Source organism: Micropterus salmoides, unplaced genomic scaffold (genome assembly GCF_014851395.1).
Source record: "Micropterus salmoides isolate LMB-PRFRI ecotype aquatic unplaced genomic scaffold, ASM1485139v1 Ms_hic_scaffold_17, whole genome shotgun sequence".
Taxonomy (NCBI): Eukaryota; Metazoa; Chordata; class Actinopteri; order Centrarchiformes; family Centrarchidae; genus Micropterus; species Micropterus salmoides.
In genome coordinates, this window is record NW_024040817.1 from 33,422,183 (window position 1) to 33,442,948 (window position 20,766).

A 20,766-nucleotide genomic window follows, 5' to 3' on the forward strand; every position below is an offset into this window, starting at 1 on the left:
GGGGGAGAGATGACCAGCGTGTGAAGTCTGATTTAGCATATTCCAGAGCAGGTGTAAAGAAATCTAGAGACAAGGGGGAAGTAATTACATAAACATTGAAAGGGAACACAGGACATTCAGAACTAACCCAAATACTGAAAGAGGAATTACTCTGACAGTGCACAAGTGCTCAAGGATATACCTAGCCCTGAGAGCCCTGTGAACATACATGAAGTTATTAGAAGCCCAGAGCACTGTCTTACTGGGAAGTCAGGTTCGGCTGTCGGTCAGGACCAGGGAGCGGTGCGCCCGCTCGATCACCGGGGCGCGAGATAGTTTCCCCTTTCCAAAGAGGGAGGTAAAAAAGTTTGATATAAAGTCAGTGGGTAATCCTAAGGTTCATTCTACGTTAGCGGTTTTCGAGGTTGTCGGTTTTCAGTCGGAGGAGCTGGTTTTCCGCGGTTAAAGCGGCACACCACTCCTCTACTGTCTGTAGGTTGGATGACATGTCAGGGAGAGCCGCTTCCAGCACCACTATCCTGGTTCCGTGGTCGTCTATGGCGGACGCCAGAGCAGATTGTGACTTGCGAAGTTCTGCAAGAAACTCAGTCCTTAAGTCTGAAATTTCTTTCCTAAGCGTTATAGTGAGCAGCTTTTCCATGACCGCTGGAGTAAGTTCAGCAGCCGCAGACTCATCCATGACGTTAGCGTTAGCTTCAGAGTCCGTTTTTGGTCCCCTTCGTGGCATTTTGTGCACGATATTGAGTAAGATATCTCAGCAGTCGACAAGGGGAAGTGGGAAAAAAAATTATAAATAAAGAAATGGTGGGCTTCACAAAGCGAGTTTAAAAGTCTAGTTCACAGAGCGACTCCCGCATGTGTCTCACCACCTGCAGCGCATACCGGAAGTCTACGAAAGCAGGTTTTAATGACCACGAACATTCATATTATTGTTTTTAAGTATGCTTTCCACTTGCCTCGGAATTCTCTTCTCCCCACACTCTGACACACTCACACACAGCACCCCCCTCTCTGTCTCTCCCCCCGTCTGCTCCATTTTCTCCATCAGCAGTATGTTTTATAAAGTCGCCTAAAAGACTGAGAACTCGTCTTTTTTCCGTATATTTCCACCCACGATCCGTTATCACGGCAGCAGGTGAGCCGCACGTTGGCTTATTAATGACATAGCTTATCAAACAACTGAAACCAACATCTGCACCCAGTGTGTTCACTGTTGCTTTACCTGGTCCGTGCCTAAAATATCCACTGCAATTTGTTTTTACCGTGTGAAGTCTGTGCGAGAACACATGCACATAGATGACTGCTGCCCCCCCGCACGCGTGCCCGCGCCCAATGACATCATCCATCCCGATGTTTCATTGTAGACATCGTCCGATGGAAATTTTGTAGACATCACCCAACCCCAGTGGAAGTAGGCAATGAAATGAGCAATCACACTGCAGCTCCTCCTCTCCTCCTGAGCGGAGATCAGTGTAGATTACACAAGTTGACCTTAACTACGCCCGTCACTGTAAGCATGGTAGTAACCAGCTATGAGGTCACCGAGGTCCGGACGTCCACAATTATTATAATAATTTAAAGAATTGAATAAAACCATTGATAACAAGCTCAACTTAAATGACGACTTTAGGACCATGCGGACGCAGCTGATTACACCGATAATAACTGAGAGCACTGCTGTTTGCGGGCAGAGTTATGGGCGATAAATACCTTTACGAATTTCCTGGTGGGTGAAATAGGGTTTCCAGACCTGCCAAATGGCTGTGTTTGTTTGTTTGGAGTTTTTTTAATAACTTGATGGCTTTATCCAGTTTATTTTTAAATTTGTTATGAACTTTAATCATGTGCCTTCATTATACTAGCACAGTGAAATGGTACTGGGGGTAAAGGTGATAAACTGGCCAAGCATGTCTCCAGACCTAAACCCAATTGAGCATCTGTGGGGCATCCTTAAACGGAAAGTGGAGGAGCGCAAGGTCTCTAACATCCATCAGCTCCGTGATCTCGTCATGGAGGAGTGGAAGAGGACTCCAGTGGCAACCTGTGAAGCCACGCTGAACTCCATGCCCAAGAGGGTTAAGGCAGTGCTGAAAAATAATGGTGGACACAAAATATTAGGCCCAATGTGGACATTTTAACTTAAGGGTGTACTCAGTTTTGTTGCCAGCAGTTTAGACATTAATGGCTGTGATGTGTAGCAAAGTGTCATTTCTTCAGTGTTGTCACGTGAAAAGACAAAATCATATATTTACAAAAATGTGAGAGGTGTACTCACTTTTGTGAGATACTGTATATTCACTGGACAGAATGGGTATAGATTTGAACAACTAGTAACTAAAACTGCCAGACAAATAGAGTTGTAGCCTAGGCAGAAACTTTGGCTGGCTTATTTATTTACATATAGCTGCAGTCCCATTTCTGCTTTTGCCAACCCATGCACTCTGGAAAGATTGTAGTATGCTGAGTGCAAACCAATTTTTCCCACAGTCTCTCGTCTACTGTATAATTGTAGAAATTATTGTCATTAATGTTTGTACTACTCTAAGTGTTCCACGTTGCTTAATTTGTGAGATTTTCATGTTCATTTATGGTAGATTTGTTGCCTTTTAGAGATTACTCGTTGCCATTGTTACATGCCCGTAGGCAACGGAAGTTTCATTGAGGCTTTCTCTGTAGAATAATCAGTGGTGCCTTGATGAGCCCACAACTCACTCAACGATGAACATGCCAAGAGTTTATCACCACACTTTAATGAAGCTGATCTCATATTAAATGGAAAGTTACAAGCAACAGTCTTTTCCCTCAGCTGTCAGCAGCCCATTGTTGTGCCACATCACACATGCTCATCACACACTGTAGCTGACCCGGTATACCCTTATGTGTTTCATATGTATGTCCCTTTGCAATAGCCTGGGCTACTGTAGCATCCTCAGGATGCCCCATGAGTTCTTTTAGCGCTCTATGTGTAGTGTGCATTTTTGTCCAGCATGTGGTGCATACTTTATGGAGTCAAGGGCGCCAGAGCACTTCAGAGAATTTACTCATGTCATGTTTGAGTTTATTGTCATTGAAATTCCAGGATGAATACACACTGCCCATTTATTAGAAAAATTTTAAATGTAAAACATATAAAAATACCTAACATAATACTGTAGGTGCTGATGTCATGCTCAGTAGAAATGGCTTAAACTGGATCCGGTGACTGGAATGCTCTCAATACAAAATGAGGAAGTTACATACAACTGCACTGAGTAGAACTAAAACTCAAAACACACAAAAATAAGACAGAGGTGGGAATAAATACAGAATAGGCCATTTCAGTACACTGCTGTCTCAGTGGTTCTGATAATACCCTGTTCTAACACAAGCACAACAACAACAACAACAACAAAAACGGTCAAAAGATATATGATCACTCCAAAAAAATATTAAGACAGAACCTTAAATAAGGTGAATGGAGTAATTGCCCCCATGGTTTAATAAAATCAATATTTTTTATAATAAATTGAAAAAATACTTTTTCATATTGAGAGGGAAAATAAAATATTTGCTGTACAAGAATGACACCAAACCTGTGCTAAGATTTTAGAGGGATTCTTGAGTCCTGATGTGTACAATCCTACAAAAAATTTATCACAATCCCTTTGTGATACTGCTTGGAACACACTGTTAAAAAACACCTGACCTCCAAGTAATTGATAACCAATTATAATGTAATGAAAAGATGTAGAAAAAAAGTACTAGTAATCTCTAGATTAAAAGACCAAATGCCCTTGAAAATGTTCTTAAAATCTCCAGACAAATTGGAGAGAAATAAATCTATAAATGCTGTACTTTATTTTCATTATTCATTATTTTCTATTTAAAAAAGTTTTTTCTCCATCAGTCCAGACGTTGTTCTTTTGGTAGTAAGTGGAACAAACGAGGATTGTGGAGAATACAAGGAGTGCTCTTTCTGGTGACTGTATATGTTCAGGGCAAACTTCACACCATGAAGTTCATAGTTCAACGCAGAAGCTTGTTCCCTCTGATGTGGTCTGGTGGTTCATGTCAAAGGAAGTGCAGTTGGGTGTGGTGGCGGGGGTGCTGTGGTAAAATGGTGTGATGGAGATGAAAGTAAGGAGGGAGTGGGGGCAGCTGAGAAGTCTAAGGTCTGGTTGAAGAATTGGTAGGTTGAAAAGAGGGGTGAACAGATGACCAGAGAAAAGAAGAGAAAGATATCATTAGTGTATTTTAACAGCCAAACTTCTCAGTACATCATATTTGAACAGATGAAAACACCAGCAAAATTAGATATGTGATTGCAGAGTTTTTACCCAAGTAGGTCATACATAACATATAATTAGGAAGTAAAAAGGAAGTTGATCACGGAAATTCGATTTTGAAATTATGATAATGATGGTTGCAGTAAATTCTCTAATAAAATCTGGTATTTACTTAATGGTGAGTGTGAAGGAATTTTAGGCATACTATGACACAGGTTTCCCCAGGTCACGTTAGGCTCAGTTGCTGAGCTAATGTAAGCCAAAGGTGAAGGACTGTGACTCTCCAAAACAAGCAGGTCACAATCCTTCTCTCATCTCTGTCTGTTTGTTTGACATACTGACGCAGCTGTCTTGATTAGGATGTACTCTGTGATACATTTCCCAGGTATTTCCCAAGGTCAAGATTATGTTTATTTTGTTTTATTATAGGCAGACTGACTGGCTCTATGTGCTCGTCTGTGTTGCATGTAACTTGAATGACACAAAACATAGACAATAGAATCTTGCCACATGTTTAAAGGGGGAAACAATAACCTTATTTGGACAGCTAGTGAATCTCTGTTGGTCTAGGAAGGACCCTCGGATGTGGTTTGGTACTACATTGTGTCCGCACTCTGTATTTTGTTGCCAGTAAGACATCCTGAGTTTTGCTGAGATCTTCTGAAAATACGAGTTGACCTACATATAAGTATATAAATTTTGTCTGCCTACCTACCACCTTCCTAGCCACTCTGGCCAGGCTTCACCACTATCCTCTTAGCAGGATTCAAATTGACAACCTTTGGAAATGAAAGGAGCATGGAAGTGGCAAGATCTTATTCCACTGGATTATTCAGCCACACTGTCGATGTAATTTTAACTAAATTTTGGGTTACTATATGATGGTTATGGGTCTCCAAGTCATTTGAGGACAGTGGCAGCTGATTGATAGCAACATTGTAATAGTGGTAACTCTCTTGTTATTGCTTGATGACCTCATCAATCCAAGATAGCCGATTGTGATGGCCATGTGCTAAATGCCTCGGGCATATCTGTGAAAAACTTTTATTCAAGGAGGTCAATCAAGATAGAAAAAAAATAGTATGTGCTTGTGCAGTAAAGTATATAAATAAATTTTGAGTAAAATGTAGTTTTTATACACCAAAAACCAACTGTCCACGTATGTGGAATAGTGTTGTAGTACTCGAGGCCAGGTTTGATCAATTTGAGTAAAAAGTACCTATGATCACGTTCCACATTTTATTGTCTGTCATGTAATGTGGGGAACTGGTTTCGATCTTGACTCGGTATTGCCCTCCCTTGGTCTTGGTCTCTACTTGGTCTCAGCCCCTAAAAGTCTTGGTATTGTCTCTGTCTCGATAAACTCTGGTCTTTGGTCTTGACTTGGTCTCGGTTTGGGCGGTCTTGAAATCATGCAACAGTGGAGTGAGATTGCATTAAGTTGAATTTCTATAACCTTCGAGTTTATCTATTATAATTTTACAAAGATGTGATGAAATTTATTATCATAATAAAACAGACAAATAATATTAACAAATATATGAACATAAATAACAATGCAAAAGTGCATATTACAGCATTAAATGGCAACTTTTGACTGCTTTACGGCCTTTGCAAGAAATAAGACTAAATAATATGAGTTATGAGTTAAGGATTCTGGTCTTGTTTTGGTTCCATGTCTTGTGTTCAACTGCCCATGATTGCTCTTTGTTTTGTTGATCCTGTTTAAGTCTGTTTTTGGTTCTGCGTTTTTCTGTGTAGCCTTGTTTATTATTTTATTCATTTGGTATGTTTAAGTTTAATTAGAATCTGTCTTGTCTCATCTTAAGTCTTAGTCCTGCATTTTAGTTCTTTGTCTCAGTTCTTAGTCCAGTGCCTTAGTTCATGTCTTAGTGTTTACTCCTGATCCCAGTTTAGTCTGTTTTCCCTTATGGTTGTAGGTTATTTGTATAATTTGTGATCTGTCTACTTGTGTTCTGGATTTTGTTATTTATAATTTGATCTGGTCCATCTTATTTTGATATTATCAGTGCCTGCCTTATTTGTTGTTTAATTATTTTTCTACCTGGTTATTGTTTTTAGTTTCATTTGGTTATGATCATTCTGTGTCATTCCTGTTCTGTTCTGTTCTGTTCAGCCATCTTAGTCTGTTCTATCTTGTGGAGTTGCCTGTATTCCTCAGTTACTTGGTCTGTCTTCTCTGTTCTGGGTTTTGAGTTCCAGTTAGTCTTGCCTTGTGTTTTGCAACCTGTTAGTGTCTTTCTGTTTTCCCCTGCTGTCTCTCTGCCTGCCTGTGTCTCATTAGCCTCATCTCTGTCATCTGTGTTGCTTCCGCCCTGCTCGTTAGTCCCTGTATATACAGGCCCCTCCAAAAGTTTTGGAATGGTAAGGCGAATTCCTTTGTTTTTGTTGTTCACTGAAGATTGAGATCAAAAGATGAGTATGAGACAAGAGTTCAGAATTTCAGCTCTCATTTCCTGGTATTCACATCTAGATGTGTTAAATAACTCAGGACATACTACCCTTTGTTTGAACCCACCCATTGTTCAAGTGAGCAAAACTATTGGAACATGTGACTGCCAGATGTTTCTTGTTGCCCAGGTGTTGCCTTTTAGGTTGATTGTCCAAACATTAAATAGCTCTGCATGACTAGTCTAAGTTTTCATCCTTGGTTCAAACCTATAAAGACTGCATTTCCTGTTAAAGAGGATAAATCAACATGAAGACCAGAGAGCTGTCTATGGGAGAAAAGCAAGCCACTGTCAAGCTGAGAAAAGAAGGAAAATCGACCTGAGCCATTGGACAAACATTGGGCATAGCAAGCACAACAATTTGGAATGTCCTGAAAAAGAAAGAAACTACTGGTGTACTGAGCAACAGACGTCCAACAGGCCGGCCAAGGAAAACTACAGTAGTACAGAAATATCGTGACAGCTGTGAAGAAAACCCCCAAAACATCAGTATGTGACATCATCAATGACCTCCACAGTGCAGGGGTGAAGGTATCACAATCCATATAGAAAATATAGAAAACTTTATTGTCATTGTCACATGTAACCAACGAAAATGTCAAAGTGCTGACCATCCAGTGCATCATTCTTAAAATATAATTTAAAGATAGTAAATAAATAGTATCTAAAAAGCAGCATGAACAGGCATTCATATACACATACACAGTCACACTTATTGCACCAATCTCTCAATTCAGATCACTTTAGCAGCGTTAATTACAGTAATTGCAGATGGGTAAAAGTTGTTTTTGAGTCTATTTGTTTTTGCCCTGATGGATCTGTACCATCTGCCTGGTAACAGTTCGAACAGGGGGTGGCCTGGATGAGAGGTGTCCTTTAGAATGTTCTAGATTTTTTTGAGACAGTTCTTCCAGTGTGAGGAGAGGGCAGCCAACAATCTTCTGTGCGGTGTTGATAACCCTCTGGAGCGCTTTCCTGTGAGCCACTGTACAGCTGGTGTACCACACGCACATGCATTATGTCAATATGCTCTCTATGGAGGCTTGGTAGAAGAACACAGGCAGCATCTTTGTGATGTTGTTCCTCCTGAATACACTCAGGAAATAAAGTCTCTGCTGGGCCTTTTTTAGCAGCTCAGAGGTGTTCTTGCTCCAGGTTCAGGAGCAGGTTGTTATTGCTGCACCACACTGTCAGCCGCTCCACCTTGTCTCTGTAGACAGACTTGTCCCCCCCAGAGATGAGCCCCACCACCGTGGTGTCATCAGCAAATTTCACCATGGTGTTGCTGTGGTGGGTGGGGGTACAGTCATATGTATAAAGGGAATAGAGCAGGGGGCTCAGCACACAGCCCTGGGGGGAGCCGGTGCTGAGGCTTAAGGCCGTAGATGTCTGATGGCCCAATCTGACCCTCTGTCTACGCCCAGAGAGGAAGCTGTTGATCCATGTGCAGGAGTGTGGAAGCCCCAGGTCCCTCAATTTGGCCACTATTTTGTGTGGGAGGATGGTATTAAATGCTGAGCTGTAATCCACAAAGAGCATCCGCACATAGCTCCCCTGGTGCTCCAGGTGGGACAGTGCAGTAAAAAGAGGTTCAACTCCTTCAGCAGCTCCAAGGTTGGCCCTGTAGTTGGTCAGATGCTGGACTCCACACCTGCCTGCTGTTACTGCCCAGGTGTTCCTCAATCCTCCTCCTGTAATCTGATATGGCTTCTCTTTAGGTTAGCTCGGGCCGTGCTGTAGAGAGAGCTGTCTCTGGACCTGAAGGCAGTGTTCCTCTCCTTTATCATCCATGGCTTTTGGCTGGGGTAGACCCAGATCCATTTGTCCACTGTGACAGTGTCTATGCAATTCCTAATGTAGCATAATACACTGTCCGTGAACACCTCCAGGTCCTGATGTTCAAAGACCCCTCCCACTGTTCGAAGAAGACTCAGAGAGCACAAATTTAGAGGCCACACCACAAGATGCAAACCACTCATTAGCAGGAAGATTGGCCAGATTGAAATTTGCAAAGAAGAAGAGATGAGCTGCAAAAGTTCTGGAACACAATCTTATGGACTGATGAGACCAAAATTAATTAAAGTGATGGAAAGGCCAAAGTGTGGAGAAAGAAAGAAAGTGCTTATGATCCAAAGCAAACAAGCTTCATCTGTGAAGCATGGTGGAAGTAATGTCATGGCTTGGGCGTGCATGGCTGCTTCTGGAACAGGCTCATTAATATTTATTGATGATGTAACCGATGATGGTAGCAGCAGAATGAATTCAGAAGTGGACAGAAACATTTTGTCTGGTAATTTACGGAGAAATGCATTGAAACTAATGGGGAGTTTATCATGCAGCAGGACAATGAGCCAAAGCACACTGCCAAACAAAACAAAGGACGTCATCAGGGGAAAAAGTGGAGGGTTTTAGACTGGCCAAGTCAATCAGCTGACCTTAACCCAACAGATGCATTTCACCTCCTTAAGAGGAGACTGAAGGGAGAAACACCCCGAAACAAACAAAACTGTTGCATTCTTCATTTGTGATGCTATTCCAGGCTTTTACTGCAGCTTCTTTCAGTTCTTGTGATGTCAATGGGTCGCAGGCTTGAGGCAGTTATTGCAAGCAAGGGTTATGCCACCAAATATTAAATGTTATTTACTTTAAGATTATTTGTTCCATTACTTTTGCTCACCTAAGAATGCTGTGGTCGAATACAAACGGTGATATGTCCTAAGTTGTTTAACACATCTAGATGTGAATACCAGGAAATAAAAGCTGAAATTCTGAACTCTTGTCTCATACTCATCTTTTGATCTTAAACCCAAATGTCTTCAGTGAACAACAAAAACGAAGGAATTTGCCTTACTGTTCCAATACTTTTGGAGGGGGCTGTATATTTCAATTGCATTGCATTGTTTTCATATTGCATTGTTTCATTTGTACAGGTATTGAACAGGTAAGCGTCACGTAGCGCCCAGAGAACCTGATATGGAGAGGACAGAGGAGATTACCAGCAGCTTGGAAGAAGTCCCGGTATGCAAGAAAATGTCCCAGTACATCAAAGAGTAAAATGCCAAGATGCCGGTACTGCATACTGGGGCGTTTGGGCCCACTTCAAGCACTGATTGTGCTGCTGTAAACATGTCAGTATATTGAGTAGTAGCTATTGTAAACATGCAAAGAGATTACGTGCCGTTAGCTATTACAGCACATGATATGCTTTTGCATGCTAGTGACTATTTCCTTTATGATGTTTAAATTGACATCTAATTTGCAGCTGCTAATTTCTGTCCACCTCAAAAACCGAGAAAGTTATGTGACATCATAAAATTGTCAAGCTAGCTCATTGTTAAGGGACAATTAAATAATGTTATCAAGTGACAGATTATTTATTCACCACTTACCATATGTAGTGAAAACATTTAAGACCTTGGTTTAATTTGTCAGCACAAAAACCCACTTTTACATTTTGTAAAGAGGTTTCATTTGGAACCCATTTGCACTAAAATATGGATTGTCATTCAGTATTAGCCTGCCTGCAATTCTTATTATGTTTATGGTAATGTAGGTGACTAATTTCTTGTAAATTGTTATTCCAAAGGAGATGGAAAAGTTTTTCTCTTTATCCCCTCCTGTTGAACCTACCCTCATCATTTTGGGCACCTCTATGGTCCAGGCTTTGAGTCTTGACCAGCATGTAAATTGTTTGGTTCGTTCCCAATTCTACCAGCGAAGGAACATTGCTAATCTCAGGCCCATTGTATCCTGAGCTGAGATGGAAATGATGCATGTATTTATTTCCTACTGTCTTGACTACTGCAATTCCCTTTTCAACGGCCTTAGTAAGATTTCCCTGAACTGCTTACAAGTGCTCCAAAATGCTGCTGCCGAGCTTCTGACTAAGTCCATCAAATTCATTCAAGATTCTTGTAATGACTTTTTTAGCCTTGCTATAGTACCAGTAGTACTATGATGTCCTCTGGTCAGGGTTGGTTGGTTGTTCCTCGCTGAAGACAAAGGAGATACTTTTGAGGTTTTAGCTCCTAAACTTTGGATGTATATGTGCATTTCAATTCTCTTAACTGCATCCATGTTTCCCTCGCTTGCATCTTAGACCCTCCCACCAGGGATGCATGGAGAGACGCAAGTAAACCATGTGATGAGAGAAGAAACGAAGAGAGCATTGTTTTCAAAGAAATGAGACGTCCTTTCTTCTGAAGTGTCACATGACAACTTCCATTTTTGATGATGATGGCAGCTGATCAGAGCTGGATCAGCTGTCAGTCGGCTCTAACAGCTATAGAGACTTCTGATGGAATTTGTGTCTGGACACTGTCCTGATACTAATAAGGCACACAGTTATCAGTCTTCATCTTCATGCATTGTACTGTTTAAAATTAAATAGTTATTTTGATTGTTCTTTGACCGTACTTTTGTTGTCACAGACTGCGCTCACCTTATAACGAGGTGGTCACATCCTTTTTGGTCTCCGCATTTACATGGTGTGGGTCATTAGGGAGGGGTTTACCGAAGCCTGTATTTATAAAGGCCCAGGGTGACCAATAGCGACAGATCTACCAACCAATCACATGTGACTAATGATTTGGTGATGTTATTGATTTGATCTAATGACTGGGAAGCCAGGTCGATCTGCTGCTGTTTATATGTACAGTCGTTAAAACCTCCGCCAGCCCCCCGACACCACCCCTCCCCCCTGCTTGTGTGGGTACGTTTCTGACGTTTTTTAAGCACAGGCAAATGTGAATGTGCGGTGCCATAAATGACCGATAACTGCCAGGGATTAGTGGGATTCAAGGCAGGTTACACAGACAAAAATCTATTAATGCAGTGAAGGGGTGGGTGAAGATGGGTGAAGGGGGGACACTCACCTTCCAAAGGATAGGTCTGTCTTACTCTGGGGTGATCTCTGTTTCCTGGTGAACAACCACTTTGGTAACAGACATATCTGGGTGCTGCTCTTTTGCCTCTTTAATGGCCTGAGCCAAAGCCTGAGGAGTGAAGGAAGAACAACAATCCAGGCTTAGTAAGTAGAACATGATTAATCATTATAACTGAAAAGACATGCATGTGGCAATTTATGAGCTACAATTTAACTTTACTCCAGAGCTTTGTGTAAACAGTAAAGCATGAAAAAATAATTCTCCTCTTCTATCATTTACATTACTCACCTTGTCATGGTCAATTTCAGTGTCTCCAGTGATGACAATTCTCTTCTCAATGCGAGTCTCAGAGATCCCTCCTTTCACCGTCTACAACAGAGACACAACACAAGTTAAAATACAAGCTAGGAAAAACATGCATAACCAAAATCCATCTTTGTTATCCTGTGCTATTGGTAAAACAATGTCTTATTTAAGAAATTGAGAGCGTTCATGCATTTTAATAAAAAAAAAAGAATAAAGAACTACACTACACACAGCAGTGAGTATACATCAGCATGACATGCTGATGTATACTCACTGCTGAGATACAGTGTAAAATGTTGCCATGGATTCAGTGAGTTATGCTCTAGCCTACAACTTGAGCCCCACTTTTTTAGCCTATATTTGTGTATATTTTGTTTAACTGGCACTATTAAAAGTATGCTGAAATAGCAGAGGTTGTTTGCAATGTTCCCATGGTTGTACAGACAGCTGCACTCCACTGCATGACTTTGATACTGTAGAAACCTTAAACGTGATGATTCTCATACAAGTTCTGAAGTTATAAGGAGCGTCTTTTTACTATGCGGATTTATGGAAGTTTATTCATGCTGGACATCACAGATAATCATATACTGGGGAAGTGTAAGACTGAATGTAAAAATTAAATAAAATTATGTCTCTGAGTTTAGATCTGACTGAGTTATGTCTCAGAAGGAGAGAATTTTATGCAAACTGCGCCAGTGGGATGCTTAGGGTTTCAAAAGTACCTTAATTGCCTCCAAGAGCTGTGTGTCCCTGCCACTGCTGCAGCTGCTGACTGTGTTGATAAGCAGATCAAATTAGCCTACAGTAACTAAGTTTCAGTTGTTTTTAGAACACCACCTGTTCCTTTCTCATCACACAGTATCTTTGCTTTACATGTCTCCCTCCCTGCCCCCCTGGGAGGTGCGCCTCAAAGTTTGAAAATCTCTGCTCTAGACCTAACAACAAATCATTTTAGCAGTACTACCTGTGCCATGACAATGGAAATAAAAGGAGAATGATGGATAATATTTACATCACAAATCGATTATTATTATTATAATAAAATATTGCCCTTCAATGTAGCAACAGTGTAACTTGTCTTCATAACGTGACTTATTGTTTTGGTTGAACATTTGGTTGTATCCCCAAATGTTCAGGCCAAGTTATCTTGCATGTATTTTTTTTATAGGGAGAGAGTTCATGTCACTGATGTTTCTGATGTCTCATATGTAGTACATCTTGACCAAATGTGTATCTACTGCGGTACATTTCAGCATCACACAACAAAGACGTATTAGACAAAGACAATAACTATTTTGTTAGTACCTAGCAACTTCACAGGCAGTTGCAGTTCTTGGAAATCTAAAAACTGATAGTTCTTAAAAGTTCAGAAATAAGTTTTAGTGGCGTCTAGTGGTGAGGGTAGCGAATTGCAACCAACGGCTCACTGTGCATTCACATGATCCACAGATGGTTCTGTTTCCCGTGTTCTGAAGTCATTCTTCCGACTTTACTGTGTTCTTGTTGGAATGTGGAATCAACATGGGCCCTACTACAAAGATGTGTTGGATTAGCATTATCAGGGTGTATAAACAACACACAAAAATCTAGTCTACTCTACATGGACAGCAAACTAACCGTTATAACCATATTACAAATTACATGTTAGCAATATATGCAGTACGTGATTTGACACGAATCATAAGTTTCTTACCATCAACCATGTTTCTACGTGTATGACGTCAACAAATCGGCAACTCCCGTACCAAAATTTTCTTCAACTTAACTTCAGCAGATTCATCATTGACCTTAAAGATTTTGCACTGACAAATATCAAATAAAAAGAAAAAAATACTTTATAATAAATGTATTAATTCTAATGGCAAAATTCCACATGCATAAATGTAATTTCAGCAGTAAAAACACGTTGTACATTATATCAATTTAATTTCTAAATCCAACAAAGGCTGTGGAAACTGCATATAGTCCTCTTTTAATATCTTTATATAATATAGACTACATGGCAAAGTTTTTATTTGTGTCTTCTTATATATTTTTGTATACTGTTCTGTATACTTCTTTATTTCCTATTTACACTTTATTCCTCTTCTTGCAATAAAGATTCACTGAGGAAAAAATTCACCAATATTCTTACTTTTGAATGAACCAGATGACGACGACGACAACTACTACTACTAGTACAATTACAGATTCTTATTTATACGTATTCAACGTAGTGGTGAAACGCGCTTTGTAGAGAGGTTTGTCCGTTTGGGCTACTGTAGCAACATGGCCACTTCCATGTAAGGGGACCCACGGTCTATGTAGAAAGAAATTGCTCCTTCTAGGCTAATAAAAATATAACAGTCCATTATGGAAGATCTTTATACACCACTGAAAACATCGTTATGTATATCATATTGCATTTCTGTCAATAGATCCTCCTAAATATTATACACTGGACCTTTAAATCTTAAATGAGGTACTCAATTTTTAGGTTCTAGTTAAAAGATATTTGTATTTCCAACTAAAGAAATGTGGTTCCTGTCAGGACCCTGGCATAAAAATCAATAAAACATCAGACAACAAAAGTAAAAAACCACAAGTGTTTTCTTGTGGATATTATAATGTCTAAGTTTGTTAACAGAGGTTTCTTTACCAGTAATTTCAGTAGCAGACACCCATATGGTTAATTTTCTCAAAGAACAATGAAAGAAAATCATAGGACAAACACATTGTGCAGTAGAGGCTAATAAAATAGAGGCTAGCCAGGTAACATGGGCATGACTTTTATTAATGCCAGGGAGAGATAAAAGGATGTTTCTTGCAATGTAAACAATTCACATGAGGACTGTATGGCTGACATTAAAAACCCCAAATCATAACCAAAACAAAAAGTGTTCCTGATTTTCATGAGAAGAAGTGGCAGGCCATTTACAGTCTCCTCTGTCACTCTCTAGCAGTTACTTAAATATTGTATCATGAAGGGTCAATGGCCCATGTGATTCAAAGTAGGGATCCATCACAGCATGGTGGCAAATCAAATCACTGCATTGATCTGTATAGACTGATTAGGGAGCTCTTAGTGAAGTGAGAAGACCTTGGTGATCTGGGTGGTGGTGGTGGTGCTGATGGTCTCTGAGGTGATGGTCTGGGCACTCAGCAGCACCCCTGAGTCCCTCTCTGCCAGGCTGTCCACCGGCTGTGGGAGAGACACCTTTTAAGTGTTACACAAGAACCTCAAATTAATTTTTATTTAAAACATTAACAACAATTATCTTTATTCTATTGTTTGTATGTGGGATTTGTAATTTGTAAGACATCTTTATCCTACTAACAACTTTCTTTGTTGCCAACCAAAATGTTCATCTTGCATGTCTGGTCAAATTGTCTTGTCTTGATATCTTCTTTCATTCTTTAATCCACCATTTTCTGATTTAAATCAAATATTTTGGGCGCAGATACTATAGTACTAAAGTTTTTCTCCAGAATTCTTCTCACCTGTGCTGATTCGTATGTGATGGTCTTGGTCTCAGTGTGAACTAAGGGGATGTCCTTGTAGGTCACACTTCCTCTCAGGGAGTTGGTGATATCTGAGATGGTGATTGTCTGGGTCTTTAGCATGGGTGACTGGAGGGATCAAATAAACAGTCAGCAACAAACTCTCTATCAAGACAAAACTGTCACATATAATTATCATACACTCAGTGTCAATATGTCAATAAATTGAAACACATTTGCACATAGCAGCCTTTGAGGATTAGGTCCTGCAGGTCACGTCACAGCTTCTAACTGCCACCATACTGGTGGGCAGAAAACACTGAACTCTCTGTCTGCAGGCAAAATGCATTAATACTGACTGCAAAGGTAGGTAATGTTAGTACAAGCCCAGAAAGGGAGTACTCACCAAGTTATTATTGTAACTTAAGTATGTATATGGACTACATAGAATTGAGTTAAGATTTAGTTCACACATAAATCCATGTTCAAGTGTGTTTAAACTGTATGGTTATACTGTCTTTGACATCATGATATGTTCTTATGAAGCCATCAGCGGGATGAGGGCTCTGCTGTAATATTAGTTGCGTTAGCTAAATAAGACACTGTCAGGGCTTGTTGTGTTGGAAGAACCTGCACTCATCTTGATAAGTGTAACTTACTCTTAGGAAAGTCAATAAACAAGGTAACCACTTCCTGCATGCTTTATTTTATTAGTTCCCTCTTTTAATGGTTTGGCACCTCTTGGCAGAACAGGAATCTTGCAAAAAGCTGATACTGAGACATGAGCACGGATAGCAGGAAAAAATCAAATGTCGCTCTGAAATATAAGGCTCTTATGGAATGATAATTAAGCACCTAGCTTGAACGGGAACAAGGTATTGTGTTTTTCATGATTATGCAGAAGTTTTTGAATGTATCGCTATCTTCTTGTCATGTCAAGTCATGCTAACTTTAGCTTCTCAGCAATGTTTATACCAAGAGATGTAACCAGGGCTTGACATTAACACCCGCCAACCAGCCAAATGCAGGTGGATTTCAGCCGTGGCGGTTAACACAGTCAATCCCACGAGCCGTTTTGGCATGTTGAAATATTGTAGTCTTGTCAAAAGGCATCTGAAATAACAAATTGCAATGTGACATTACAACACTACAACTCCCATGAGTACTACCTGCACATAGTGTTTGCTCATTGGTCCATTTGTGATGCCTATTGTCTTGTGTGCTAGTGATGACTTCATGTAAATAAAAAGAAGTTGTGTAGATTAAACTAGCAGACTGACCATTGGGAACACCTGGAGATTTCCTGGTGGCCTAAGGGCTGTTTTGGTCTGCCGTTAGTTATCTACTTGATCAGCTGCAGCGATGATGTAGCAAGATTTTTAATAATATCAAGCAGGACAATACACACACAATACACACTCTCTCCTGCAGTGCCGTAGCGTGATCGTCTTCTTTTTATTGGTGATTTTAATATTCACATATGGTGTGAAAACAATCCTTTGGCAAAAGATTTTATGAATCTTACTGACTCATTCAATCTTAACCAGTCAGTGACTGGCCCAACACATCAAAAAGGTCACACATTGGACCTTGTACTGTTGCGCGGTCTATGTGTCCATATCAAGGAAATCTGTAACACCGGTATATCCGATCACCTGTCTGTTCACTGCTACCATCCCCTGCTCCAGGATCGCAGCTTGTCATCCTACTCGTCGTTAGCGTGCGATCAACCCTTCAACTACGCTGCAGTTTGCAAATGCTTTTAAAGAATCTAAACTCTGTAACCTGGATGGTGGCTGTGGTCTCAGTGCTGAGGAGCTCATTTCGTCCTTTGGCTCCACCTGCACTGATATTCTGGACTCTATTGCTCCTTTTAGAATTAAGCTCCCAAAACCAACCTCAGAACCATGGCTAAATAACACAACCCGCTCTCTTAGGCATACTTGTAGACAAGCTGAAAGGAAATGGAAAAAAGATCAGCTCCAGGTCTCCCTAGAAATTCTAAGACACTGCCTTGCAAGCTATCAGAGAGCCGTAAAAATTGCTAAAACTAAATTTATATCCAACATTGTCTCCAACAATAATCATAGGCCCCAGGTTCTCTTCAATAATTTAAACTCCCTTATAAATCCTAGCGATGCAGCTCAAATTGTGCCCACACCTACATTATGCGAAAATTTTAAAATATTTTTTTATTGGAAAAATGTTCAAAATCTTTACCAACTCCTCCGCCATAGGCCCTTCAGTTCCTCCTACATACTCAGCTGTCTTTAAGCAGTTTGAGCCTGTATCATTCTCCTCACTATCTAAGATAGTTCAGAATCTGCTGCCTACAAATTGTCCCTCAGATATCCTTCCCTCTTGTCTTTTAAAGGACGTTTTTAATACTGTTGTGTGTCCAGCATTCTTATTTTAATAAATACATGTCTTAGCGCAGGGTGTGTCCCAGCTGCTTTTAAACATGCTGTAGTGCAGCCTCTTATCAAAAAATCTAATCTGGATCATGACATTCTCTCTAACTTCAGGCCTATGTCCAAACTACTCTTTCTTTCAAAAGTGTTGGAGAAAATAGTCCTGAACAACTACAAACATTCCTCAACAACCATGGCATCCAGAAGAAGCTTCAGTCTGGCTTTAAACCATGTCATAGTAGAGAAACAGCACTTTTAATGGTTTTTAATGATCTCCTTTTAACGGTGGATTCAGGTAACTCTGCTGTTCTGCTCAGTCATACCTGACTGAGCTTCTCGGTTCATTTAGCTGAACACTCTTCGTCAGCTGCTCCTCTCACTTGCGGGGTCCCTCAAGGTTCTATTCTGGGCCCCATCCTCTTTTCACTGTATATGTTGCCACTGGGTTCCATTTTCACCAAATTAAAAAAACATTTCAAAAGTTTTTTCAAGTTAAAAAAGAAACAATGTATTGAATGAAGCATTAGCCTGTACAGAAAGAAGGCAGAGGTGCAGTTTCACACAACAAATTTCATGACTTAAATTAAATGTTCATGTAGGGCTGCTAATTATTTTGGTCAATTTTGAGATCACAATTATTTAACAGGATTACTCATTGCCTTAGGAAACATTAACTATTGAAATGTAATACTTTCTTTTTAAAAACTAGGCTACTAGCATTACTCAAAAATCCCAAATAGCCCATGAAATAAGAAACAATAATCCAACATTATTAACCAACGAATGTTAAAATCAAGGGCAACTGGACTTGGTTGAAGATACTGGAAGTCGTTTCATCCCTCATCCAAAGGACTTCTTCAGGTCTGACTGACTGGCAGGGAAACTCAGCTATTTAACCTCAGTGGGGTCGTTGGCCCGGGTCATCGATACCGCTGGTTCGTTACTGTTCCTTGTTGCTGTGACGACAGTCGTTACAGTCTTTAAGACTACCTGTGGCCAAGACTGAATGACCCTCGTTGGTATCTTCACCTGAGGCCAATAGGTCACGTTTGTTGAGTTTTCTGGGAAGTGATGAAAGGACAGCATTGTAAGTGGAGGATAAGTGGTGGCGTAGACCCCCTCCTCTGTTCAATGACGGATTCTCAACCTGGGTGTAGAATTGCTTCCTTGACACCTCTTTCAAACCACCCATCTTCTCTGTTTAAAATGTGCACCTGGTGGTCCTCAAACGAGTGTCCTCTGTCCTTCAGATGTAAGTAGAATGCAGAGTCTTGACCTGAGGAGTTGGCCCTTCTGTGTTGAGCCATGCGTTTGTGTAGTGGTTGTTTAGTCTCCCCAATATACAGGTCTGTGCATTCCTCACTGCATTAGACCGCATACACTAGATTGCTTTTCTTGTGTTTGGGTGTGCGGTCTTTGGGGTGTACCAGCATCTGTCTTAGTGTGTTCTTGGGTTTAAAAAACACAGGGATGTTATGTTTGTTGAAAATCCTCCTGAGTTTCTCTGATACTCCAGACACGTATGGAATCACAATGTTGTTGCGTTTGACCTTCTTTTCCTCCTCCCGTGTAGTTTTGTACTTCTTGGATCTTGTGGCTGTTTTCACAAAGGTCCATTTAGGGTATCCACAGGCTGTAAGTGCCCCCTTCAGGTGGTTCTGTTCCTTCTCTCTGGCTTGGGCGCTTGTTGGTATGTTTTCCGCTCTGTGGTGCAGTGTTCTCATGACCCCTAGCTTGTGCTCCAGTGGGTGGTGTGAATCGGTATTGGTCTGTGTGTGTGGGTTTTCTGTAAACACCAATCTGCAGGCTCCTGTCCTCTTCAATGTGTACAGCGCAGTCCAGGAAGGCCAAACTGTTGTTGTGAACATCTTCTCGTGTGAGCTTGATGTTACTATCCACAGAGTTGATGTGTTCTGTGAAGGCATAACTATGACCTGGATGACTGCGAATCTTCATAGACAACATTATTAACTTTAGCAGCAGCACAGTTTCCCCCAAGTTTACAGCTTTGGGTGATGGATGAGTCACTGAGGGGGCTCTGTGTGTGTGTGTGTGTGTGTGTGTATACACGGAGGGGAGCAGAGCAGGTGACAGGTGAACTACTCGAGTTGACGAAGTTACGTTACAGAACGCTGAAATAAAACCGTGGTGTTTTGTCGGAAGATGCAGTGACAGAAACCAGCAGTGAAAGGTAAAGCAACACTGAACACACCTCTAAAGCTGATGATACATGGGGCAACTTTTTGAGCAATGTTGCTGGGCAATCTTGCTAGTGGCAAGTCCGACTATGTTTTGAACGGATAGCGGCGGTTCGGGGCGGGTGGTGGAGTGGTGGGGGAAGGGGATTACGATAATCTTTACTCATTACCATTGACGGCAACATTGCCCTGCACGATTGCTCAAAAAGTTGCCCCGTGTATCATCAGCTTTAGGGTGGGACGAGAGCCTCAGCTGTGAAGGAAAGGGGTGTGCTGGATTTATAAAACAAAACGAGTGTCGTTTTGAAACAGAACCCGGTGCTATTGTCGTTTTATCTTAATTAACTATAATTGGTGGAAGCAGTTTCATTCAACAGGTGCGGCAGTCTCTCTACACTGTTTCGACCTGACTTTTCTTTTCTCTGTGAGGTGGAGGAATTTAGAAAATTGTGTGGCTCTGCGTCAGGCCCCCAGCTGTTGTGCATGGATTTGCCTATGCGTAAAATTCATACAGCCAGAGGGAATGATCACAAACCGTTCACAGCGCGCTGGTAGTAGGCCTACTACACAACCCATTGTAGATACCGGAGAGGGAGTGGGTCATTGGGGCGTACAGGGCCAGGAACAGGAGATCGCGGAACAGCCGGGTGCGCTTCGGACGGTCAGTAATTGTTCGCTCTTGCTGGAGGAAGCCACATGCTACAGTCTAATTGAGCACAGCCTATGTTGATGCGCTGCGCAGTTTT

General features: G+C 41.0%; 1 protein-coding gene across 9 annotated transcripts in view; it reads right to left on the reverse strand.

The window, feature by feature from the left end:
• Positions 1-3,031: 3,031 nt before the first annotated feature.
• Positions 3,032-20,766, reverse strand: part of epb41a (erythrocyte membrane protein band 4.1a) — a 150,661-nt gene continuing 132,926 nt past the window's right edge. For 8 of the 9 annotated variants that reach the window (XM_038725061.1, XM_038725066.1, XM_038725065.1 and 5 more), the window contains 5 exons: positions 15,412-15,540; positions 15,011-15,127; positions 11,911-11,991; positions 11,611-11,730; positions 3,032-4,153 (listed from right to left, as the gene is read on the reverse strand). In XM_038725061.1, the coding sequence (XP_038580989.1) occupies positions 11,632-11,730; positions 11,911-11,991; positions 15,011-15,127; positions 15,412-15,540 (426 nt within the window). In that variant the 3' untranslated portion in view covers positions 3,032-4,153; positions 11,611-11,631. The remainder of the gene's footprint in view (positions 4,154-11,610; positions 11,731-11,910; positions 11,992-15,010; positions 15,128-15,411; positions 15,541-20,766) is intronic. The other variant, XM_038725062.1, reaches the window with a different exon arrangement.